Consider the following 22,148-nt stretch of genomic DNA (forward strand, 5'->3'; position numbering starts at 1 on the left):
TTAGTACATATACTGTATAGAGACTTGATTTTCTCTCTCCGTATCTCGCCTCCTCCTCCTCTCCCTCACTGCAGCTGATGATTGACAGGCAGGCTAACAGGGCATGGGACTAGCCAATAGCAAGCCTTGTTCACACAGCCCAAAAACATATAGATGCTGCTAGGAGACATAATGCTCAGCACACACACACACGCATGCACACACACACACACACACACTCACACCACCATAGGCTGTTTTGTAATGGCTTGGCTCCAGTGACTCTACCTCACCATTGTGTCCGTCTTTAATGTAGTCTCATCTCCTCTCTATATGTGCAGGAATATACAGCTCTGGAAAAAACCACTCCACATTTTTCTTGAATCTCAATCTCTGCATGTATGGCAGCCATTCCATTCCAGTGTCGGTTGAATTCCAACACAGAGAAATGTTGTCAGTAGTTTATAGAATAAAATAAAAAAATGTTCACTGTACAGGTTTAACACATACCTATAAATAGTAAAACCAGAGAAACTGATAATGCTGCCGGGATCTCTAAATGTTTTCCAGAGCTCTATATTTTCTATATCATGATTTTAAAGGTTATCTTATGTAATTAGAATTACATTTTGAAATGTAGGCCTAGGTCTCTAGTCCACTTTGGTCTTGTTTTCCCATTTCTCATCTCCTCTTATTTCCTTTTACCTCCTCTAGTCTCCTTTCGCCCTTCTCTCCTCCCCTCTTGTCTCCTATTCTCTACTGTATCTTGTCTTGTCTCCCTGTATCTTCTATCATCTTGCATCATTTCCCATCTGTTCTTTTCAACTTATCCTTATGTTATGTGTTCTTAAATGGCTCAAATCTAAATCTGTTACTACATCCTTCAACATGCATACGCTAATCTGCTTTTGAGCTAAAATAAATAAATAAATGAAACACCTCTTATGCTTTAACTTAAATGTAAATCTATCATGATCTTCTCACCTCACGTTCTCACATCTCTTGTTAGCTGCTCTTCACTCTGGCTCTTCCTCCAGAGTAACCAAAGACAATTTAGTGTCACAACCCATGCCAACACTTTGCCCCTGGGGGCTGCAGGTCTAGGTGCCGAGGAGCAGGATTCCTAGATGGCCAAATTACATCTCCATTAGAGTGGAAGTGTGGGAAGGGGGGGGGGTTGGGGGGGTTCACACATACTGGAAAAACACAACAACATAAGAGGGATGGCCTGCTGTTGGAAGCACTCGCAGAACACTCTGATGCACCTGTCATCTTTCTTACCTCTCTTTTGCTGAGAGCTCATCTCTCCTCTCCTTCTTTAGCGCAGTGTCCACCCACATGTCTGCCTCTGCAGCCTTTGTGAAAGCATCTGAGGGTACTGCAAAACTAACTGCATCCGCTCTAAAAATACTCTGAGATAGCTTAGACATAAACATTCCTCTTATTATTTGTTTAGTTTTCAATTATTAAACACTTTTACGATAACTTATTAGGAAAATGACTATAAATATAGTTTTAAACACCTTTATTTCATGCAGGATCGTGCCATGTGCACTGAAAAAACTGAAACCTTGGCTTTAATGAAATGTATTATGTCATGTTAATACTCTAGCTTATAATCAACCTAAAGCAGTTGTGTGAAATCTGTTGACATATACATTTATTGAAGTCATTGTTTCAGTGTTTTCATTGTGACACTCCACAGCAGTACCCACTATAGAAAAAGCTTAACTATATCCCTCTGTTAAACCTTTCTCACATTTTAAACATGGTCAAAGTAGGAACAGTACTTGATAGTATTGCTCCAACTCCAACATCTTATCCTCTGTCCCTCTGTCCTCCTCCCCCGAAGGTACTACCTGAAGAACAACATGGAGACGGAGACGTTGTGTTCGGACGACGATGCTCAGGACCTCCTCAGAGAGAGTCAGATCACTCTGCTGCAGCTCAGCACCATGGAGGTCGCCGCCCAGCTGTCCATGAGAGACTTTGAGCTCTTCAGGAACATCGAGTCCACAGAGTATGTAGTCATCTAACGTTTAAATTGGCTTACAGCAGGAAGAGTACATCATTATGACTGAAAAACCACATTAGTATTGCAGTTTCAAATCATAGGATGCTTTACAATCGACAAAAAGAGACAAGCTGAAACATATGTGTGATATTTTCCCCTGAACTAAAGAAACCCTGATTGTTGGACTCTTTTGAAAGTATTTTTTTAACGTCTTTGTCCTGGTGTGTCCCAGATATGTGGACGACTTGTTTAAACTGGACTCGTCGCTGGGAAGCGGTAATCTGAAACAGTTTGAGGAGGTGATAAACCAGGAGACCTTCTGGGTGGCCACGGAGATCCTGAGGGAGCCCAACGCCCTGAAGAGGATGAAGACCATCAAACACTACATCAAGATCTCCCTGCACTGCAGAGAGTGCAAGAACTTCAACTCCATGTTCGCTATTATCAGGTGTGTGTGTGTGTGTGTGTGTGTGTGTGTGTGTGTGTGTGTGTGTGTGTGTGTGTGTGTGTGTGTGTGTGTGTGTGTGTGTGTGTGTGTGTGTGTGTGTGTGTGTGTGTGTGTGTGTGTGTGTGTGTGTGTGTGTGTGTGTGTGTGTGTGTGTGTGTGTGTGTGTGTGTGTTGTGTGTGTGTGTGTGTGTGTGTGTGTGTGTGTGTGTGTGTGTGTGTGTGTGTGTGTGTGTGTGTGTGTGTGTTCGCTTCCTAAATGAAGTGCGGTGACACGTTCTTTCATCATTTTCCTCAGTTGCAGCAGACAGGGTTCTCGTTCAGCACTTACCCCTGGCAGCTATCGTGCAAAATGAGCTTTGCCCTGATTTCCCCCAAACCACACATTCTGTCTCTGCAACCCTACAGCGTTCAAAACACGAGTCCCATAGCAACGTTTACACTTATTGTTTGTTGCTAGTGTTATTGCCTCTGACTTCTGTGGTTTGGCCTCACATGGCTTTCAGACTGAGCTGATGATTATGTGTCCCAACGTTAGGGAGCGCCATCAGTCTGTTTTAGGGATAAACTTGGGCATGTGATTGTGTTTAAGCTCAATATCTATGTCAATGTCTAATCAGGAAGTTGGGAGTGTGTGTGTTTGGTCCCAGACCAGAGTAATTATTCAGAAACAGCACGTCATGCTCTTGCTGCAGCTTCACCCTGTTAATGTTGCAGTGTTATAAATAATCATAAGAGGGTATTGTATTTTTCATTTTATTTTTTTTAGTCAGTTTATTGAACATGTCAGAAACAAAAACATACAACAATAATATATATATATATATTCTCTTTTTTCCTTTTTTTCCTTTTCTCACTCAAATTAATAATTATAACAAAGTAGCCTACAAAAAAAAAAAAATAACAAAAAAATATATATATATATAATAATTCTCAGATAGTCTCTGTCAAGTTCAACAGGGGCAAGAAGAAGCTTAAAAAAACTTTTCTGGTCCTACCCCCTCTAACATATATTTTTCTTATAAATAAAACATTAGGTCATCGTCATCAGCGACATGTTTGTCTTGTTCATTTGTTTTTTTTACAAAACAATCAGAAAGAAATTACTTTTACAATTACAAGAAATAACAACAAATGGGATTTTACAGGTCTTGTTCATAACCATTAATGATTTGGCTCCTAAATAATACTTTCAGTTTAGATAGACTTGTACAATATTTCAGTGCATCGTTACAGTTATAACACCTTTTGATGAGATGCAATGAAGTTTGGCATTTGTTCGTACGGGTGTTTTTTTGAAAATGCAGTTTCCTCTCAACATGTGCATGCTTTCTCTCCGTGTGAAAAGTCCCTGGATATTATGAGGTAATTGTTGATTTGCGGCTTTGAACATCATTTGAATAGTTTTATAGTCAACCAGGTCTTGTAGTTTTAGTGTTTTTAGTAATTTATTTGTTGGTTCTCTGTAGGTAGTTTTATGTATAACTCGTATGGCTCTTTTTTGCAGGATGAAGATAGGATGTGTATTTGTTTTATATGTGTTCCCCCAAACTTCCACACAATACATCATGTATGGAAGTATGAAGGAGCAGTACAGCAGAAATAAAGAAGCTTGATGTATTCATTGTTAATGCAGCATTTAAATGTAAAAGCATGACGATGCAGTTCTGCAATAACCGTCACTGTGTTATTTCTGTATATTAGAAGAGATTATCGTTTGGAAAATACATAATACATAATGGACAAGCTAAGTTGGGTCGTGTGGTACCACATCTGGAGGACGGTGACCCTCTGTTTGCTGCTGTAGAAGACACTTCAGAGCAGAAGGGTCTGACCTCCATGTCCCGTTACACTCCTCCTCACAGAAGGAGGTCTTCGCACATATGGCTCTCTGATGCATAACCAGGGACAGTGCTGCTGTGTGTGTGTGTGTGTGTGTGTGTGTGTGTGTGTGTGTGTGTGTGTGTTGGTGTGTGTGTGTGTGTGTGTGGTGTGTGTGTGTGTGTGTGTGTGTGTGTGTGTGTGTGTGTGTGTGTGTGTGTGTGTGTGTGTTGTGTGTGTGTGTGTGTGTGTGTGTGTGTGTGTGTGTGTGTGGTGTGTGTGTGTGGTGTGTGTGTGTGTGTGTGTGTGTGTGTGTGTGTGTGTGTGTGTGTGTGTGTGCGAAAGAGATAGAAGAGATATAATGCGGGGTTTCCCAATGGGTTTGTATTGGACTGGTGATAAAATGAGAAATAAAGATAATTCAATATATGGATTGGGATAAAAGAAGGTATTCAGATTATAAAAACAAACCTGGTTCACCTTGTATTACTAATACCAGATTGACCATTTAAATACATAGCCATAGCCAGTCATTTTATAGTCCTACTGTATGACAAACAAGATCTATACTCTTCCAGAAGAAATCAAACGTGTATATATATATATATATACATCAATATACCTTGCAAAACGAAAGTGTAGAAAACCCAAATGGTGCAGATGATGATGAGCGAGGGAGAGGAGCTGGAGAGATGATGAAGTGAGAGCAGAAATAAATGCAGTGCCAGTCATAATTATTAGCTGTCTAAATGAGTCTGCTCGGAGATGACATTGCCTTAAGGGGGTCTCCCGCTCTGGGAAATGTAGACCTTGCTAAGTGAAGATGATTTGAGTAGAAGTAGTAATTGTTCGGATGTCAGTATTGGGTTTTGATTGGGATGTAAATTCACACTAAAACTCCTTTCCTCTTTCTCCTCTACCCTGCTTTCCCCTCTCCGATTTTCCTCATTTCTACCTTTGTCCTCCCCCTCCCTTTTTCCCACCGTAACCCATTTATCTCTGCCTCCCTCCTCCCCCCTCTCCTCCCTCCTCCCCCCTCTCCTCCCTCCCTCCCCCCCTCTCCTCCCTCACGTAGCGGGCTGAACTTGGCTCCCGTGGCTCGGCTGCGCAGCTCGTGGGAGAAATTGCCCAGTAAGTACGAGAAGCTGTTCGGAGACCTGCAGGATGTCTTCGACCCGTCCCGGAATATGTCAAAGTACCGCAATGTGCTGAGCAGCCAGAGCATGCAACCTCCCATCATCCCCCTGTTCCCCGTCGTCAAGAAGGACCTCACCTTCTTACATGAAGGTATATGGCTTTGTGGAGGGCATTTCTTCTTCATTTCTGCATTTCTTTGGATACGAACATGTTGCTACATTTCCTTTTGGCTTGGCCTATCAACAGACAGTTTCTGAAACTTGACATGTCATCCTGCACGGTTTAATTTCCCCTAGTTCCTCCGTGTTGCGCCGAAGGTCAATTGCAGTCTCACTCAGGAGGTTTACTTCTGCTTAAGGCTTCCCCATCTTGACTTTTCACATATCAAGTCAGGTCAAAGATACCCAGGCTGAACTCTTAGTTAGAAAGTTTCCCTAATTGTGCAAGTTGCCCAAAATTCTCAAATGGCCCAGCACCACTGGATATGAAAGAGCACTTTGATCTCCTAGAGGACTGACAAGAAAGAGACCAGAACAAAGAGATTTTCACTTTGAAGTTTTGACTTAGAAATACTGTTGCGAGTTAAATCTTGCAAACGTCCCAAAATATAAATCATTCGTCATCTTAACACCTTAAGGGCTGACCTCATGCTCATTGTTCGCGCTTGTGTGTGTGTTGTCCTCCCAGGCAATGACTCCAGTGTCGACGGCCTCGTGAACTTTGAAAAGCTGAGGATGATCGCCAAGGAGATCAGACACGTGGTGCGGCTGACCTCGGCCAACATGGACCCCGCCCTCATGTTCAGACAGAGGTTGGTTGCTTTCACACCAAGATGCTTCAAACCCTTTTTCTTCTACATTTGTACCGACATTTGCTTTAACCGATGCTGTTGGAGCCAGTTTCACAGATACAGGTCAAAAATCATGAACAGTTGATTTGCGTTTCAAATGATTTACTGTCAGCCAAATTGTCAATGTTTTGTGGTTTAGTAAATATACCTAATTTGAAATATGTGTATCTTTGAAACAGACTCTTCCTGTTTCCTATCAGCCAGACTGTTACAAAACTGTCATGAATGCAGAGAGAATAGGGAGGTGGATTAGAGGTTTTTAAACAGACACCTTCACTTCTACTTTACTACAATGTGATTGAAAGGTGAACCACTACACCTTACCTCCACCAACCACCCTGGATCCCTCACCACCACTCGAGGTCTGGCTCTATCAATTCACTCTCACTTCCTGTCTGCTCCACGGCTCCACGGCTCGATTGCATTCCTCAGACTAAAGACAAAAGGCATGGAGAGACTGGAAGGGGAGGGGGAATTGATGCCAACCCCAGTGTGTAGTTGGTATCACTCAGTGTGTGTGTGTCACTACTGCGGTGCATGGCTGCCCTCTGCAGGCACTCCCCTCACACTACAAGCTCAAGATATCTCCTTTTTACACTATGTCATCATTGAAAAAAGTTTGAAACGACCTGTTTTCACGAGAGCGCGATGCACAAGGCCGTCCCTCACACTCTTCAGGTTGATATGGGGAGAAGCCATATGTCTAATGTCCTCCCATCTTCAGTCATTTTCTGTTTGTCTGTGGTGGCATGACCTCTACATAGTCTTGTCATCCGTCGTCGTCGTCCCCCCCCCCCCCCCCTCGACCCCCTAAACTTGTCTAAAAGTCACGCTTCAATCTTCACACCTCTTGCTTTCAGGAAGAAGAGGTGGAAGAGTTTAGGGTAAGTGTGTCCTGGTACCGGGTCCATCCTGTTCCGGACCAGCAGAAATTCAATCCGCCCTGCATCCCCACCACCATAAACTCTGCATGTCCCTCCCCCGTTTCTTTATCGTGTCCATGTGTGTCCGCCTGCGCCTGTGTGCGATTAACCCTTCATTTGCAGTTCTGAACCATCCTGACGTCCATCGTTTACCCATTCATTGTTTGCCCTGTTCATAAGATTTGTATGTCTGAGTCAAATAGGAGCTTGGAATAATCCTCAGTGTTTTTTAAGACACATTCACATAATGAAAAGAAGTCAAAAAAAGATTTAAATATTTCTAGTGTTTAATGCCATGATTTTAAATGTCATTTGTCCTTATACACGCATACAATTTAAAAGAGCAGAAAATAAGAGACAACACACTTTACAGACAACAAAACCAAGAAATAGTCCCAGAGAGGTTTTTTAATGATATTTAAATGTACATTTTATCAAAAATGTAACTGTCCCAACAATCTCACCTCAAGGTCAATCTATCACATATTTGAGACCTTTTTGATCATATCCATAGGTCTATACATTTTCAAGTTTCTATATTTTCTAAGCCTTTTGGGGACTTCTTGTCCAAGTTTTTTTTGTTTGGAAACAGTAAAGGAATTGCTTAATGAAAAGTCAGATTAGCCACAAAATGAAATGTAAACGTATCAAGGCAACATGGACAAGAATGAAACAAGTAACACTACTGGCTCCAGAACCATAATTAAAAGGACCTTTAGGTGACATTGTGTTGTCAGCTGCTGGTCGCAAGTTCAAAAATTAACCATTTATAGACTTTATATATATGTATATATATGTATGAACCGCCATCCAAACCTATTTGACTCAGGCCTGGTTGTTTGTCCATATTTGCATCCTGGCATAATATTCCCCATATCTGAACTTGTGCATCTTTTGTTCCCTAACCCTTTTTGCCTCCATCTGACAGAATGTTCTGTGATAGCATGGCCCACCAGCGAGAGCTGCCTCCCTCCCAGTTGCATGGTCCTGTTTTAAAATGCTATGCCCCAACACAAAGATAGATTTTATAGTAGAGTAGGTATTTGATGAGAAAAGATATGCGCCTGTTTTATCTGTGATTGTACTTATTGTTGTTTTCCTTTCTCTCCTTCCTTCCTTTTTCTGTCTTTAAACTTTCATGTTCATTTATCTTCCTCTATTCTTAATCTTTCTTACTCTTTTATCTTCTGCCCATCCATCAACACTTTCTCCATTACTCTCACCTCTTCGAAATTCCCTCCACACCCCAATGTCTGTCTTTCCCTCTCCTTCATTTTCTTCCTCTCGTCTCCTCTCTGTCTTCTTCCCTTCCTTCCTTCCTCTTCCTTCCTCTCTTTTCTCCTCATTAGGTCTCTGAGTCAAGGCAGCACCAACTCCAACATGCTGGACGTGCAGGGCGGCGCCCACAAGAAGCGAGTGCGTCGCAGCTCGCTCCTCAACGCCAAGAAGCTGTATGAAGACGCTCAGATGGCCAGGAAGGTGAAGCAGTACCTGTCCAACCTGACGGTGGAGATAGACGAGGAGAAGCATCAGTTCAGCTCCCTGCAGTGTGAGCCGTCCTACAGCACCTGTGAGTAAAGGAAACAGTCTCACTACCTCACTGTTTAGCATCAGTACCTTAAGGGTCCAAATATATTTATGTTACTTTAGATTATTCATAAATATATCTTTATATGTCAGAAGAGCGCCAATGCCATTGACCTTTAACCTACCTGGTGTACACACATCAGTAGAAGGACATTACACATATTGCATAATGTATTATAACTCAGAATATATTTATGCTTTATATGTGAGAAATTGATTGCTGGATGGAATGGCAGGTAAAATACATGTATTTAACAATAAAAAAAAATGTAAGTGGATAATAACTGATCATCAGAGTACATAATATACTGTAGATACTTTTATTGTAATATAAATGATTGACTTGCACTGCCACCTAGTGTATTTGCAAATGTCCTGCAGAAAATAAATAATGGATTATCATGTAAATCCTCTGCAATATTCTAAACTGAATTGTGTCGCTTTAATCATTATTATATGTGATAATGTTGCGTTTTATCACTGCAATAAATATATATTTTACGGTTTCTGCTCAGTTCTTGAAGTTCTTAAACTCAAGATAAACATGATATCGTTTTAAAAATCAAATGAAGTTAGTTCTTGAAAGGTATACAGATTTAACAAAACAGATCTCTTACATCTGATGCTTATATTATCTTATCATCCGTTATGCCCTTTTGACTTTAATAGTAATACGGTACAGTAAGTAAGAAAATGACCTATAATTGTATTTTGATAATCCATGTTGTGTCTCCCTGTGGCTGCAGTGTCTAAGAACCTGAGTGAGAGACGGTCCACGAAGTCGGACATGTCTCCGGTGTCCCTGCGCTCCACTCTGCCCTCGGGGAAAACTCAGAACAGAGTCTCCCAAGTCCTTCAGGTGCAGGTCCCTCTGAACCCTCTCCGGAAGAAGAGCACAGCCAAGGACATCGGCCAACCAAGTCAGTACATCTGCAAGATACTTTAGAGCACATGTGTCAAACTCAAGGCCCGGGGGCCAAATCAGGCCCTTGGTGGATTTAATTTCGGGCCCGCAGGATCATTTTTAATTACTATTAGATCTCGCCCGCCGGTATATTGCACGCACACCTTCACTCAACCCTGAGGGTTTCCTCAGCTCAGAGCCTGAGCCCAAACATTGATGAACTTGCACCCAAGATGAGATGCCAAGTATCGGCTTGAACTAGCATCACAGAGCAGCACACTGAGTTTAATGGATGTTTCCTTCTGCACTTTTCCTCTCACGACAACACGGCATGTTTGTTTTTTTCTTTGAGGGAAATAGTTTTTTTGAAGCTGTTGTTGGCCTGTGGAACAATGACATCATAAGAAATGACTCCGGAAAAGCTGCAGATAGAGCCATAAGAAATGAATGCAACTGATTATTTAATGTTTAAAGTTGTTTTTATAGGCAATCATTCAAGCTTTGTTAGTTTCAGGTTTAATATGTGCAGTAAGTTCATTTCAATAACTTTTGCAATAAACATTGAACCAGTCCGGCCCATTTTTAAATGTTGGCCCACTGTGTATTTGAGTTTGACCTCCCTGCTCTAGATCATCAATATTCTTTATATGATAATATATTATAATTATGATGTAATTTTCATGCTTTCTTGTTTCCTCTTTTGTCTCTTAGCCTTCAACACTCCCCAGGTAATAAAGAAAGCTCCAGTGCCCTCATCGGAGGAGTGGATCACCAAGAGACCCTCTGATGACACCGTCTCCACCATCTCCTCCCTTCACTCCAGCCCTACGGTGTCGCCTCAGGGCTCCCCACGAAAAGGTCAGTTCCAGAAACAAAGATTTTCTTCCTGTGTGATTTGATCTCAGGATCAAAAAACCTACTTTACCCAAGGTGACGTGTTATTGTCATTTGTTACTCCTATGGTCTAAAAGAGTCAAAACATTTGAATTAACAGGAACAAATCTCTTCCAAATCCGAAATCTAAAATGCTACGTCTTTAGAAATGACACAACGAATAGGGAAACATGTTACAGATGACGCTGAGAACACCCAGGGAGTTGTGTCATATGGCTACATGTTCTAATCACAACTGAAGACAAAACAAAAGAATAAGAGTTGTTTAGTATAAAAACAAAAACAACTATTATGTAGGTTCACAAAATCAGCCCCCATTGTCATTCAGTGTCTATTGAACAGCTCCAGACTTAATACTTCCTTCTTTACTAAGAAATGGAAATACCATTTTTAATTTAGGTGGGGTTGCCCTTTAAATATCCAACTATTTATTGTCCATTATATTCATCTCACTTCCATTCCCCCTTTTTCAGTGGGAGGCGTGGCCAAGTCCCATAACTCCAGCCAGATGAACCTGTCGGGATCTTCCTCATCACTGACCAGTGACGTCAGCACAAAGACGGGAACCATCAGCCTGAGGAGCTACGGCATAGGTGGGGCTGTCCTCCACAAGAGGATCCTACTGATGACCAGGCAGGACAGCCCAGAGAGTAGCAGGGAGAGAGACAGACAGCCAGAAGAGGTGGAAGAAGAGGAGGAGATGCAGGACACAGTTCAGAGAGGCTTGTTTCCTTTAGAGAGCATGAGAGGGAGGCAGGAGAACAAACAGGGGCCAAAATATAAAGGGCAAATGCTACTGAGGGTAAAAGCAGGAAGTCCTACACAGAGAAGGACAGACACTCCCAGTCCTCTCTCCCAGCCCCAGGTAATCAGATCAGGAACCCCCGAGTCCCCCATCAGGACCAGGCTGATGTCCCCGTTCAGGATACTGAGGGAAAGGAGTCAGTCCAGGGAGAGACTCACGGCTGTAGCACATCTTCGAGGTGGGGAGGAAGCAGGAGATGGTGTGTCCTCCTCACCTGACGATGAGAGACAGGGACAGGCAAAGAAAACGGTCAAGAGGTCGGTCAGCCCCAACCCCTTCCTGTGGCTCTGCAGGGACAGACACACCAGGAGAAAGACCGTCTGACACGTAGAGGAAGAACCGATCAGCGTGTTGTAAATTATGAGAGTGAAGAAAGACAGGATTGAGCCAGTTTCAGAGAGAGATTCTGTCAGAGTTGATGATCTATCACAAAGAATGCATAGCCTGTTAAAGTGGTGTCATTACATGTCATTCATCAAGTGTGACTAGAGAGAAAAGGGTCAAATCCAGTGAGGTTATAGAAAGGTGTGAGAGAGATTTCTCAGCAGACATTTGATGCAGATAAGAAAAATCATTTCAGTTTGTTCTCCGAGTTTTCCCAAAAGTTTCTTTGTTTGTCGGAATAACGTTTCAGGATGTTTTGCAATGTCATCGTACAGCCAAATGACTTACTGATCAGACAGCTTATTCACACCAGTATACAATACTTTTCTTTTAGATCCACATTTTTAATGCAAAACAAATGTAATCCATTATTATTATTATTATTATTATTATTATTTAATTAACAAAAAATGGTGAATTAATGAATTAATGGTGAATTTGTTTTCTCTGCAGTTGGTTCAGCAGATGTTTGTTAGCTTAAGTTTAAACTGTGACCCAACCGCGCCTTCAAAGTCATTTATACACAAAGGTCTCTGTACTTTAACTTGGTCATTACTTATTTCTGAAAGCTCATGCTATAATGTATTAGTGTTAATAGAAAGTACATGACACACAGTAGAGACAATGAAAGGTGTTTGGATTCTCGTCTGTTATTTTGAGCTATTTGCTATTAAATATGGCCCGCAAATGTCAAATTGTCTCCCCATATATATATATATACAGGTGTTTTATATCTTTTCATATTGAAGTGCAGGTATATTTGAAGTGATGTCAGTATCCAACATTCCCTTAAAAAATAGAAACATGACCAGATGGGTTGATTAAAATGATTTACTGTAATCTCCAGAAGGCGCTATAGGTAAAAAGGTTCTATATTTTAATAAACTGCCAGTTATTTGTCTTTATTTCGTAATTTTCTCTCTTTGAGTCTTTCCCGTTCCATCCTATTTTCAGTTTATTTATTGTTATAATCTGCATATAACTGACAGATGAAATGCTCCTCTCTCCCCTGCCCAGGTTACGCTCTCCTGCCAGCGGGTAAAGTAGACAACCTGTCGGACTCGAGTCACAGCGAGATCTCGTCCCGCTCCAGTATCTGCTCGGTGGACTCGGTGCCCCCCCCCGGGCTGGACGACAGGTGTAGCAGCAGCTCCAGGACCAGCTCTGCTGCGCTTGCTGTTACCACAGCAACCGCTGCTGCTCCTCCTATTGCTGAGAGCTCAGCAGCATCACATGCACACGTAAACGCTGATTACAACCAGGCCAGCACAAGGTAATTCAATCCTGTTCATCTCATCTGTCAGGTACAGTTAATGAATTAACGTTGATGAAGAGACTAATACATAAAGTAAATTCCTTGAGTGCTAATCCTTTTTTCTCAAAATGGAGTAAGCTCACAGCACTCAATTAACAGAGTTACAGTCAGCTTTTGAGTAGTAAGAAAAAACCTGATTTCCTCAGCTCTGTATCTGATGGAGAATGCCTCTTGGCAATTTGTTTGTATGTGTAAACATGTGCATAACAACAGACTGCAGAAAGGGAAACTAGCATGTTAGCATGAAGTTCCATTTATCTAAATCACTAGAAGTCACTACAAATAGTCGGAGAAATACTTTTCTAAAATGCAAAATGACTGAAGTTAATGAGGACCTACTAGTCTGACAACTAGTGAGTAATTGGGGCTGTAATTATTACTGGGGTTAAGGTTGACAAATCTAAACATATGCCCTCCAGATGTGAATAAAATCACTGACCATCTCGACACAATATTGAAGTCCTCCTACTGACCATAAGAGAAATAAATCTTCTCAAAATGTACTAAAGTAGCTCAAAGACAAAAGCATTTAGGACTCAAAGTCGCACCGATTCAACTTGACTGAAGGACACAACACAAAACATTTTGCTTATTATTGATTTGAATGATCTCTTACAAGGCCTTGACTCCAGCCACAGACACAAGCACTCCTTATTAGAAACCCTCCCCATGCCCAACAAGAGAACATTTCCCCTCAGAGGCACAGCCCCTCCACCGGCTGGACCCCAATGATGTCCTTTCCTCATTAAAACTCAGAGAGCAGGAAGTCATAAACACGGCAGCTTTTTATTAGCGTCCCACATTTACTGCCCTCCTCGCTCCTCCTCTCCTCTGTTAACTTTGTGTTAACACGGGAAGCTTTTTAATCTGCCCGAGTAGAAGAAACCTTTTTTACTGTGTGCCGTTTGTTTATTATTCCTCCATGATCACGCCTTTCTGCATCCTAAAGAGGAGTCTTTAAAATATCGCCACACACAAGAATCTGTCTGCTTCTGTTCTTATATTCCATCGGCAGCCCTGCTGTAAACCCCCGGTCTGTTTTATGAAATATGGCTCAATTTCATTGAGTGGCTTGTTTATCCAGTAAAATGTCAGTTCATCAGACGGCTGGTTTAAGAACAGCTGCTGAGGGGAACAACGTTTTTTAAGAGCCAGACATAGTGATATGTAATAAAGGAATCAGTGGTAAATATTTGCTTTGTGGTTATGTGCAAAGCAACTGTCTAATCGAGGCATGCATTGTACTCACCTGTCATTAATTGTGACAGTATTTTACAAGGGAAACAACATTTGAATATATTTGTACCGTACCATGTCTTGCTAAATATCGATTGAAGATGGTGTAGAGACAAATCAGACCAGCTGTGTAACATTGAACTCTTTTTTATTTTGGCTCCAGTTATTACTGTTTTGTTAGGGCATGACTCTTTGACCTTCAGCAGCTTTCTATAGTTATTGAACCTCTTCACTCTTATTTTATTGCCAGTTCATTTCACCTTCTATATTATTTTGAAACCCACTTTTCACTTCCCTCTTTCCTTTTCTCTCTTGTATTGATAGTCTTAGCCCTCATTTATTCTCTTAATTTAAGTCTTTTTTGCACACATTAGTATATTTAATTAAATATTTAAACTTGAATTACATTACAGAAAAAAGCTGTGAGAATTTAGCATAATGCACAACCTAGAGAACAGACAAACAAACAATGTATTGAGTCAAAGCTGTTAAAATGTAACGGCTTTAATTATGCATAAAGCAATAAACAGAATACCGCCAGAAATATACAAAACAAATGTGTTTTAATTTCAGAGGATGAGCGTCATAGGAGGAAACTACATTTGAAGCATCAGTTTGCACGTCCTACTTTAAAGCAGATGTGCGTCTCTGTAGTCGGCGTAAAGAAGTGGAATTATTTACCGAATGATTTAAAGGGCTGTAAGAACATTTGAATGTTTAAGAAAATGCAGAAAGAAAGCGTAATTAGACAGTATGAAGTTGACTTATGATTGTGTTCATGTTTCAGTATTTGTAAGCAACTGTGACTGAAAGAATATTGCTTTTACTTAACATTTGTATGGTTATTTCATTGTTCTTTTGAGGAAGGGGCAGGTAAGATAAGATGTTCTTCTCCCTGCTCCCTGATCAAAACAAAATGAAATAAGTGTACATGTTTTGTAAAGTGTTTTGTTTTAAAATAACTGCCATGTGTGGAATAAACAAATAAATAAATACAACATTTCCCCCACTTTACTTTGAACCCACAGTAGTTCCTCGTCAATGTCTCGAGGATACGCGTATCAAGCCTCCACCTTCTCCTCCTCCATCTCCACGGAGGAGCTGACCCCGGACCACACCTCTCTGGACTCGGTGGGGGACAGCGGGCGGGGCAGCTGGACGTCCTGCTCCTCCAACTCCCACGACTCCTTCCAGAGCCTCCCCCCCTCCTCCTGCCGGCCCTGGGACCACGGCATCCACGGGCACCCGATGGCCCTCCCCCACACACACCTGGGCAGCTTCAAGCACACACACCTGGCCGGCCCCATCGCGGAGGTGGAGGCGGCGGCGAGACACACGTTTGCCAACGAGGACGCCACCAAGCATCACTCCAGACAGTCCAGCTCCGATCTGTCCAATCAGTCGCGGCAGAGCTGGGCGTCGTCCGGCTCGCTGTCGGACACCTACGAGGGGAATTATGGGACGGTGAAGCGGCGAAACACCTCGGAGCACGCCTCCTCTCCCACCAACGAGGAAGGAGGGCAAAGCACAGACCCCGCCTACAAAACCGTGACGTCAAGCACAGATAAAGGCCTGATAGGTGAGGGGGCAGGTTGCCAGTTTGATTCCCTGTAAACACAGTGTGACACGGTCCGCTCGAAGGGTCCCAGTAGAATATCATTAAACTACATTTAAAGCTTGGTTAGTAAAGCTGTAAGAGTACTTCAGACTTCCATGCACTAAAGTAAGTTCAGTCTGCCGTTGTCCTGGAGAAATCACTGCAGCTTTCTGATGCTTGACTTGCTGTTTTAGTCTAGTAAAAGGACGGCAAATCCTTATTTAAATCTCCAAAACACATCTCATTGTGCAGATAGCTCATTTTATGACGTGATCAAGCCTTTTCTTACACATTTCTACTATTGCTGAACATTTTTAAATGAAAAGCAAGTAGGGCAGGAGATAGGGCAATGTTGTGTCCACTACAAAACAATGGGTCAGTGAATCTAATGGTACATCGAATGTTGATAATCGATCAATCATTTAGGCCAATCAGTGTCTGCTTCCAGCTTCTCAGATGTGAGATTTTTTTTTTTTTATTGATTACTTTTAGCGAAACAAAACAATAATTACGATCGAATCTCTCACAATTTTCTAATGTGTTTTAGAAACCAAACGAGTAATCGATTCAAATCATAGAAAGATAATTGAACAATGACGGTTGTCGTTAGTTGCAGCTGTAGCTCTGTCTGTATCCGCTCCATCTCATTGGTTGTTTATTTTTCCTTTTGATTTTCAACACATTTTGATGCATGTAGTTATTTGTGCTAGTGAAACATCACATTGATTTAATTTATCCATCAATTTCTTTTGTTTCTCCCTACAATTCCCTGCACCCCCCCCCCCTTATCATCTTCCTTTGCTACTTCATCCCTCACTCCCCTCCTTTTTTCTCCATCCCTGCTTTTCTTTTGATCACCACCTGCATCCAGTGTACTGTATCACATCCCCTTCCAAGGATGAGCGTTACCGAGCTCCCCCTCCCACCCCTCCAGGCTACCAGGGTCTGGCTCTGGGGGACCTCGGCCTCTCAGACGGAGTGGTAGTGGGGCCCGGAGTCCTCCTCCCCCGGCCCCCCCACCTCAGACCTCCAGAGTACAGCGTGGCGCTGCAGAGGAGCAAACTGCTAAAGAGCCCCGGAGCGGCGGGGGGGCTGGCCGAGGCGCGGAGGCTGGCGGGGAACCATCACCTCCACAAGCAGGAGGCCCGGACTGCCGGCCCCCCCCAGGTCCACTCCAGACCCCCCAGCATCTGCCTCCCCCCCCAGGATCTGGCTGACAGCGAGGATGGTACGTCCCACACGAGGGAAAGATGAATATACTTCAATGTTCTAAAAACAAACCCAAATCCCCTGTAGTTCTGTTACTTGTGGTATGACGATGTAACAGAAAGTACATTCAATGATATATGGTGTTAAAAATGTACTTATTAGCTCTGCAGAGCGTTTAACATTAAGTGATGGATGGTACTTCCCACAGCAGGGAAACAAGAATGTACTTGTTATGATGTAAAAACAACCCAAATCCCCTGTAATTCTATAATAACTGGTATCAGGACGTAAAAGAAAGTAAGTTAAATTGTATATGGTGCTAAAAAGGTCTTAAAGAGTTTAAAATGACCTTACTTATCTCTGCAGTATGTATCACATTAAGTGATGGATGGTACGTCCCACAGGAGGGAAACATGACTATACTCCACACTGAATTTCACACTTTGACTCTTTGCCAACATTTTAAAGAGTTAAATGTTATAAAGACAAACCAAAATACCCTTTAATTCTATTATAAATAGTATGAGGATGTGACAGGAAGTACATTTAATTATATGTGGGGTTAAAAAGGTCCTATAAAGTATTTAATTATCTTATCTGTGCAGAAACCCTGGAAAAGTGTTACATTAATTGATGGGCGGTTCATCCCACAGGAGGGGGCCATGATAACAAACCACTTAGTGTCCACACTTTAAAGAGTTATGGTTGTTAAAACAAACCAAAATCCCTATAATAATTAGCTTGTACTATTTGTCTAGGTTTTAATGGTATGATCTTAAACAGATATGAAATGTCATTCTTTAAAAGGTCTTAAATACGATGACATGGTTAACTCTGCAGAAACCCTCTGAAATGTTTTGAATTCAATGCCAACAAACCTGTAAACATGTTCTTCTCTCCTCTCCCCCAGATGAGCAAGTGTCAGCAGTGTGAAGGCGGGGTCTCCACCCTCACACACACATTCTCACACACGGACCAAGTGGTGTCGCTCAGGCGTTGGACTGAACTCACTGCGTTTCAGAGCACATTCTCCAAGCCCCGCCCACACAGCCCTGTGTGACATCACCGTGGACCACAATGCACCTCTCGACCCACCCATTGGATCATGTGACCCAATGGGTGGGTCTCCCAAGACTTGTACAATCATATATTTTGTAAAACCCATTTCACAGACAAAGAAGAAAAAGAAAGAATTGAAATACTTTTTAAAAACTCTTGAACAAAGCAGAGGCAGGCGTTCGTGGAAAAGGACAAAGAAAGGAAGGAAGGAAAAAGTGACAATTAACGACGTCTCGCGAGAAGAATCGGCCTCTTTGGAAACAGACCACAATGTACCTCCATTTTCAAGCTCTCTGTTTTTGGGGAGTTTCACATTGTTTTTAAGGTTTTATTATCTTCATTTCTGAGCTTTGCAAAGTTAAATTGTGAGGAGCAGAAAAGGATAGAAAGCTGTAGTCAGAGGGGAAGGTGGGATATTTTAATTTTTCGCTTGCTGTCAGCTCAAAAGAAGATGAATGTAGACGAATAGAAACACACAGAAAAACATTTAGTGGTCTTCATGGACCTCTATCCAACCCTGGCACTGATGATGTTCATTTACAAATCAGTTCCCACACAAACAAATGAAACCATATTTCACTCCACCTAAGAGGCGACAATTAGAAATGAAACTCCTGAAGTCACAGAGATGAATTCTTATTGTGTTTACCACTTTGTTTAGCTTTTATCTGAGCGTCTCTCAGGCAGTTGTGTGTCTTGAAGTCACGCTCTCCCCCCCCCCTTTCTTATCGCCCGTTCAGTCTGACGCGAGGTACTTTAGCGGCATGCTGCCTCCTGGATGTTCTATAAAAACTGTATTATAACTCGTTTTTAATGAGCTGAAGAACAAAATGCCTCGCTGCTTCGTGTAGAGTACAACGCGTGTCCTTATTTTATTGCAGCAGCTATAATAAAACGATAAATTAGCACTGTGTGGTCGCACAACGCGCATGCATATACACACACACCACGATCTAAGAGGGTGTGCGTAAATACAAAGGACAGTGTTTACACCGACACGTTTTGTTTACAGTGTTTATTAGACCAGTCGTATTACAAGCAGAGATGTTAAAGTATAATGCTTACGGTTTATTTGACCTTGTACATTTGTTTATAGAGCAACAGGGATATGAGATGCAGCATAAACTTCGACTCTCACAGTGTACCCCTCGTATCGCATCTTATTTAAAAGAACGAGCGACAAAACGAGTCGACAGATTATGTATTCTAACGCTTGCATCTCCATTCCATGTTCATAGTACATTTTGTAGACTATTTAAGGATTTGCTTGAACATTTGTCTATTTGTATTGAAAACAGAAGCACATTTGTACATTCTGGCTGATGCTTTGGAGACGGAGAACTTGTTTTGAATTGTGTTGATCTGCAGCGGGGGTGTAACTGGAATATGACGTTCTTCCCTTTCCTCTGTGACGCTTCTTTTGTATTGTTTTGCCACACAAAGACTTGAAATGACTCATGCTAATATATACATGGCATATATACGAATTTATACATAGATATTTTTGTTTTTCCTTTGCCATAAATTAACGTCATGTATAGATGAGAGAAGAGAGTCCTCTATAAAGGCTATTTTTGAATATTTTGTTATAAGAAATAATCCAAGGTTGTGATTGCCCAGTTTCTGTCGACGGGCAGGAATCTTTAAGGAATTTCTGTTAGTTTTTACTCATAATCATGACTTGTTGTCTCCCCTCACACTCTGTTGTTGGTGCCATTTCTGCTCCATATATAATCGTTATTGCTGCTGTGTTTTGGGATGAGTGTGCGACTGTGTGTGTGTGTGTGTGTGTGTGTGTGTGTGTGAGAGATGGAATTATATTTGCAAAATCAACATAGCATTTTTTCACTCCCCTTTGGATTTGGCATGCGGCACATAAGGAAAGGCTCAGAAGTCATTTCCTGTGAAAGCCCTTTTGCAGCAGTGATTGCTCCTGCTTACGGCGCGATGCATTCAAACTCAGGCTGGTGATTGAAAGGACTACGCTTTTGTATCCCGGAACAAGCCCTGCCACCATGCTGTGTCTGGTATAATCTATGTTTCCCTCTCAGCTCTGTCAATTCAGCGGGACTTTCATTTTTCAAATGTTCTCCTTACTGTACTCGTTTAATGGATATCCTTAAGGGTCTTACATGAATCATGAGTATCCCACTGTGAGCCTTGCCGTACTCCCTTTTTCCTTTAAAATCTCAGCAGCAGAAAAACTTCAAAACAGACTGAGTCCTGTTTTTTTGCACAACTGTATTCCTTTTATTTTACCATAAACCAGTATTAATGTTCTCTGTACACAGATCTTAGTGAGAGGAAATGCTATATATATATTTACCAGCTTTTATAATGAGCTCTAATCATGACACCGGAAGAGTTTTGTGGTTATCCATACTATTATTGTACAGACTTTTAATGAAACTGGCTCCACGTTGGACATTTGTTTTATTTCTCTCATAAGCACTCCGACATTTTACCTTCTTTTTTTTTTTCAGGGATAAATCATTTTTTGTAGTCACCCTTTTTTCTCCGATTCTAAATACAATAGGTGTGTTTTCATGGAGGATCCGGCAGTGAGCACTGAACACAACATGTCAGTGTTTTAGACAACATTACCCCCCCCCCCGCGCCATTTTACCTGGAATGCAATCAGAGAGATGTGAATGTGTTTTTTTTAGTCGACATCTTTTTGGCATTACAGCAGAAATGCACAACAATAAGCTTGGATGTGGTGAGTGTGCTGCACAATCTGTACAGAGCTGTTAACTCGATCTGTGGCTTAACGTTTGCTTTTGTCTCACACTTCTCATAGCTGTTGTAACTTATGTCTTTTAGAAAGACAACATGATTTTGCTCGTATGCTTTTTATGTATTTTTTACGAGTGATTGTAAATAGTTGTTATATTTTTGTTTAAGAGAATGTTTAAAAAGGAAAAAATACCTTTTATTTCTCCAAGTCTACTGATATGAATTTGGACAATGAATAAAATGTTAAACAGAAACAATATTTTTGTCTTTATTTATACTTCATACTTGGTTCCTAAAAGTCCTCCACAACAAACATGTTTTTTCCCCCTCCTTTTTCTTGGATTTTGGCAGTTTTTATTGTTAAATACCGGAAACATTAACCTCTCCAGACTTTTGGAACTAATCAAAGAAATCAATCATCAACTGTATCACCTTTGAATGTAATGCATTTACAAACTATTTACACAAAACTGTTGGATTCTGTTTTAATATGCTGGCAAAATATAAAATAGCAGATTAAATAGTGGATGGATTGCATGTGGCAATATAAAGTAACTAACTACACACCCCATCTTTAGTGCTTTGCTAAAGTGTTATGTAACCCAGATGTCTACAATTACTTTATCTTTCAGACATGTGAATCCCGGTTAGAAGCTACATGTGTCATCTTTTGAGGAACCTGAAGATTTCGGCCCAGTTGTCACCAATTTCAAGTCAAGCACAGCCAGTGTGTTTGGTGTAGTATCCACTCTCTGATCCTTTAACCTGTACATCTTAAAATGAAAGAGAAGAAGCCTAATCTCTCTCTCTAGTTCTTCAGATGCCCTAAGTTTTGTCCTCGCTGTTTTTCCACCTTCTGCTGCGTTCAGCTCAGTATCAGATCTGATCTGAGAGCAGTGCTGTGCTCAAGGTCAGTTCCTTTATTACTCATAAAAGGTCCACTGTCACACAGAGGGGCAGACCTGCTGTGCGTGTGCGCGCATGTGTGTAAGACAACAATATAGTATATGGTCTGGGCTGAACCAAGCATAAATGTGTCTCATCAGCAGAGTGTCCACATCAGAAATGACTAAATCAATTGTTATTATAATAATGCAATGTCCCTAAGTAGATAAAGACCTTTCTTGCATGTCACTCCCTGTGTGTTGCTGCTCCCACAGCAGGGAATGAATGTAACCTTTAAAAGGTCAGGTCACCAAATGAGAAAAACATTCAAATCATTCACTATGAAACAGGAGTCCGGCTGACTCATG

General features: G+C 41.5%; 1 protein-coding gene across 17 annotated transcripts in view; it reads left to right on the plus strand.

The window, feature by feature from the left end:
* rapgef6 (Rap guanine nucleotide exchange factor (GEF) 6) overlaps window positions 1–21,152 on the plus strand; it is a 159,465-nt gene extending 138,313 nt beyond the window's left edge. For 11 of the 17 annotated variants that reach the window (XM_034206548.1, XM_034206549.1, XM_034206550.1 and 8 more), the window contains 13 exons: window positions 1,832–1,999; window positions 2,226–2,441; window positions 5,335–5,546; window positions 6,084–6,207; window positions 7,107–7,130; window positions 8,519–8,739; window positions 9,503–9,676; window positions 10,372–10,518; window positions 11,028–11,147; window positions 12,761–13,016; window positions 15,323–15,873; window positions 16,763–17,119; window positions 18,011–21,152. In XM_034206548.1, the coding sequence (XP_034062439.1) occupies window positions 1,832–1,999; window positions 2,226–2,441; window positions 5,335–5,546; window positions 6,084–6,207; window positions 7,107–7,130; window positions 8,519–8,739; window positions 9,503–9,676; window positions 10,372–10,518; window positions 11,028–11,147; window positions 12,761–13,016; window positions 15,323–15,873; window positions 16,763–17,119; window positions 18,011–18,033 (2,593 nt within the window). In that variant the 3' untranslated portion in view covers window positions 18,034–21,152. The remainder of the gene's footprint in view (window positions 1–1,831; window positions 2,000–2,225; window positions 2,442–5,334; window positions 5,547–6,083; window positions 6,208–7,106; window positions 7,131–8,518; window positions 8,740–9,502; window positions 9,677–10,371; window positions 10,519–11,027; window positions 11,148–12,760; window positions 13,017–15,322; window positions 15,874–16,762; window positions 17,120–18,010) is intronic. The other 6 variants (XM_034206553.1, XM_034206554.1, XM_034206544.1 and 3 more) reach the window with 4 other exon arrangements.
* The last annotated feature ends 996 nt before the right edge of the window (window positions 21,153–22,148 follow it).

This window comes from Gymnodraco acuticeps, unplaced genomic scaffold, assembly GCF_902827175.1.
Source record: "Gymnodraco acuticeps unplaced genomic scaffold, fGymAcu1.1, whole genome shotgun sequence".
NCBI lineage: Eukaryota > Metazoa > Chordata > Actinopteri > Perciformes > Bathydraconidae > Gymnodraco > Gymnodraco acuticeps.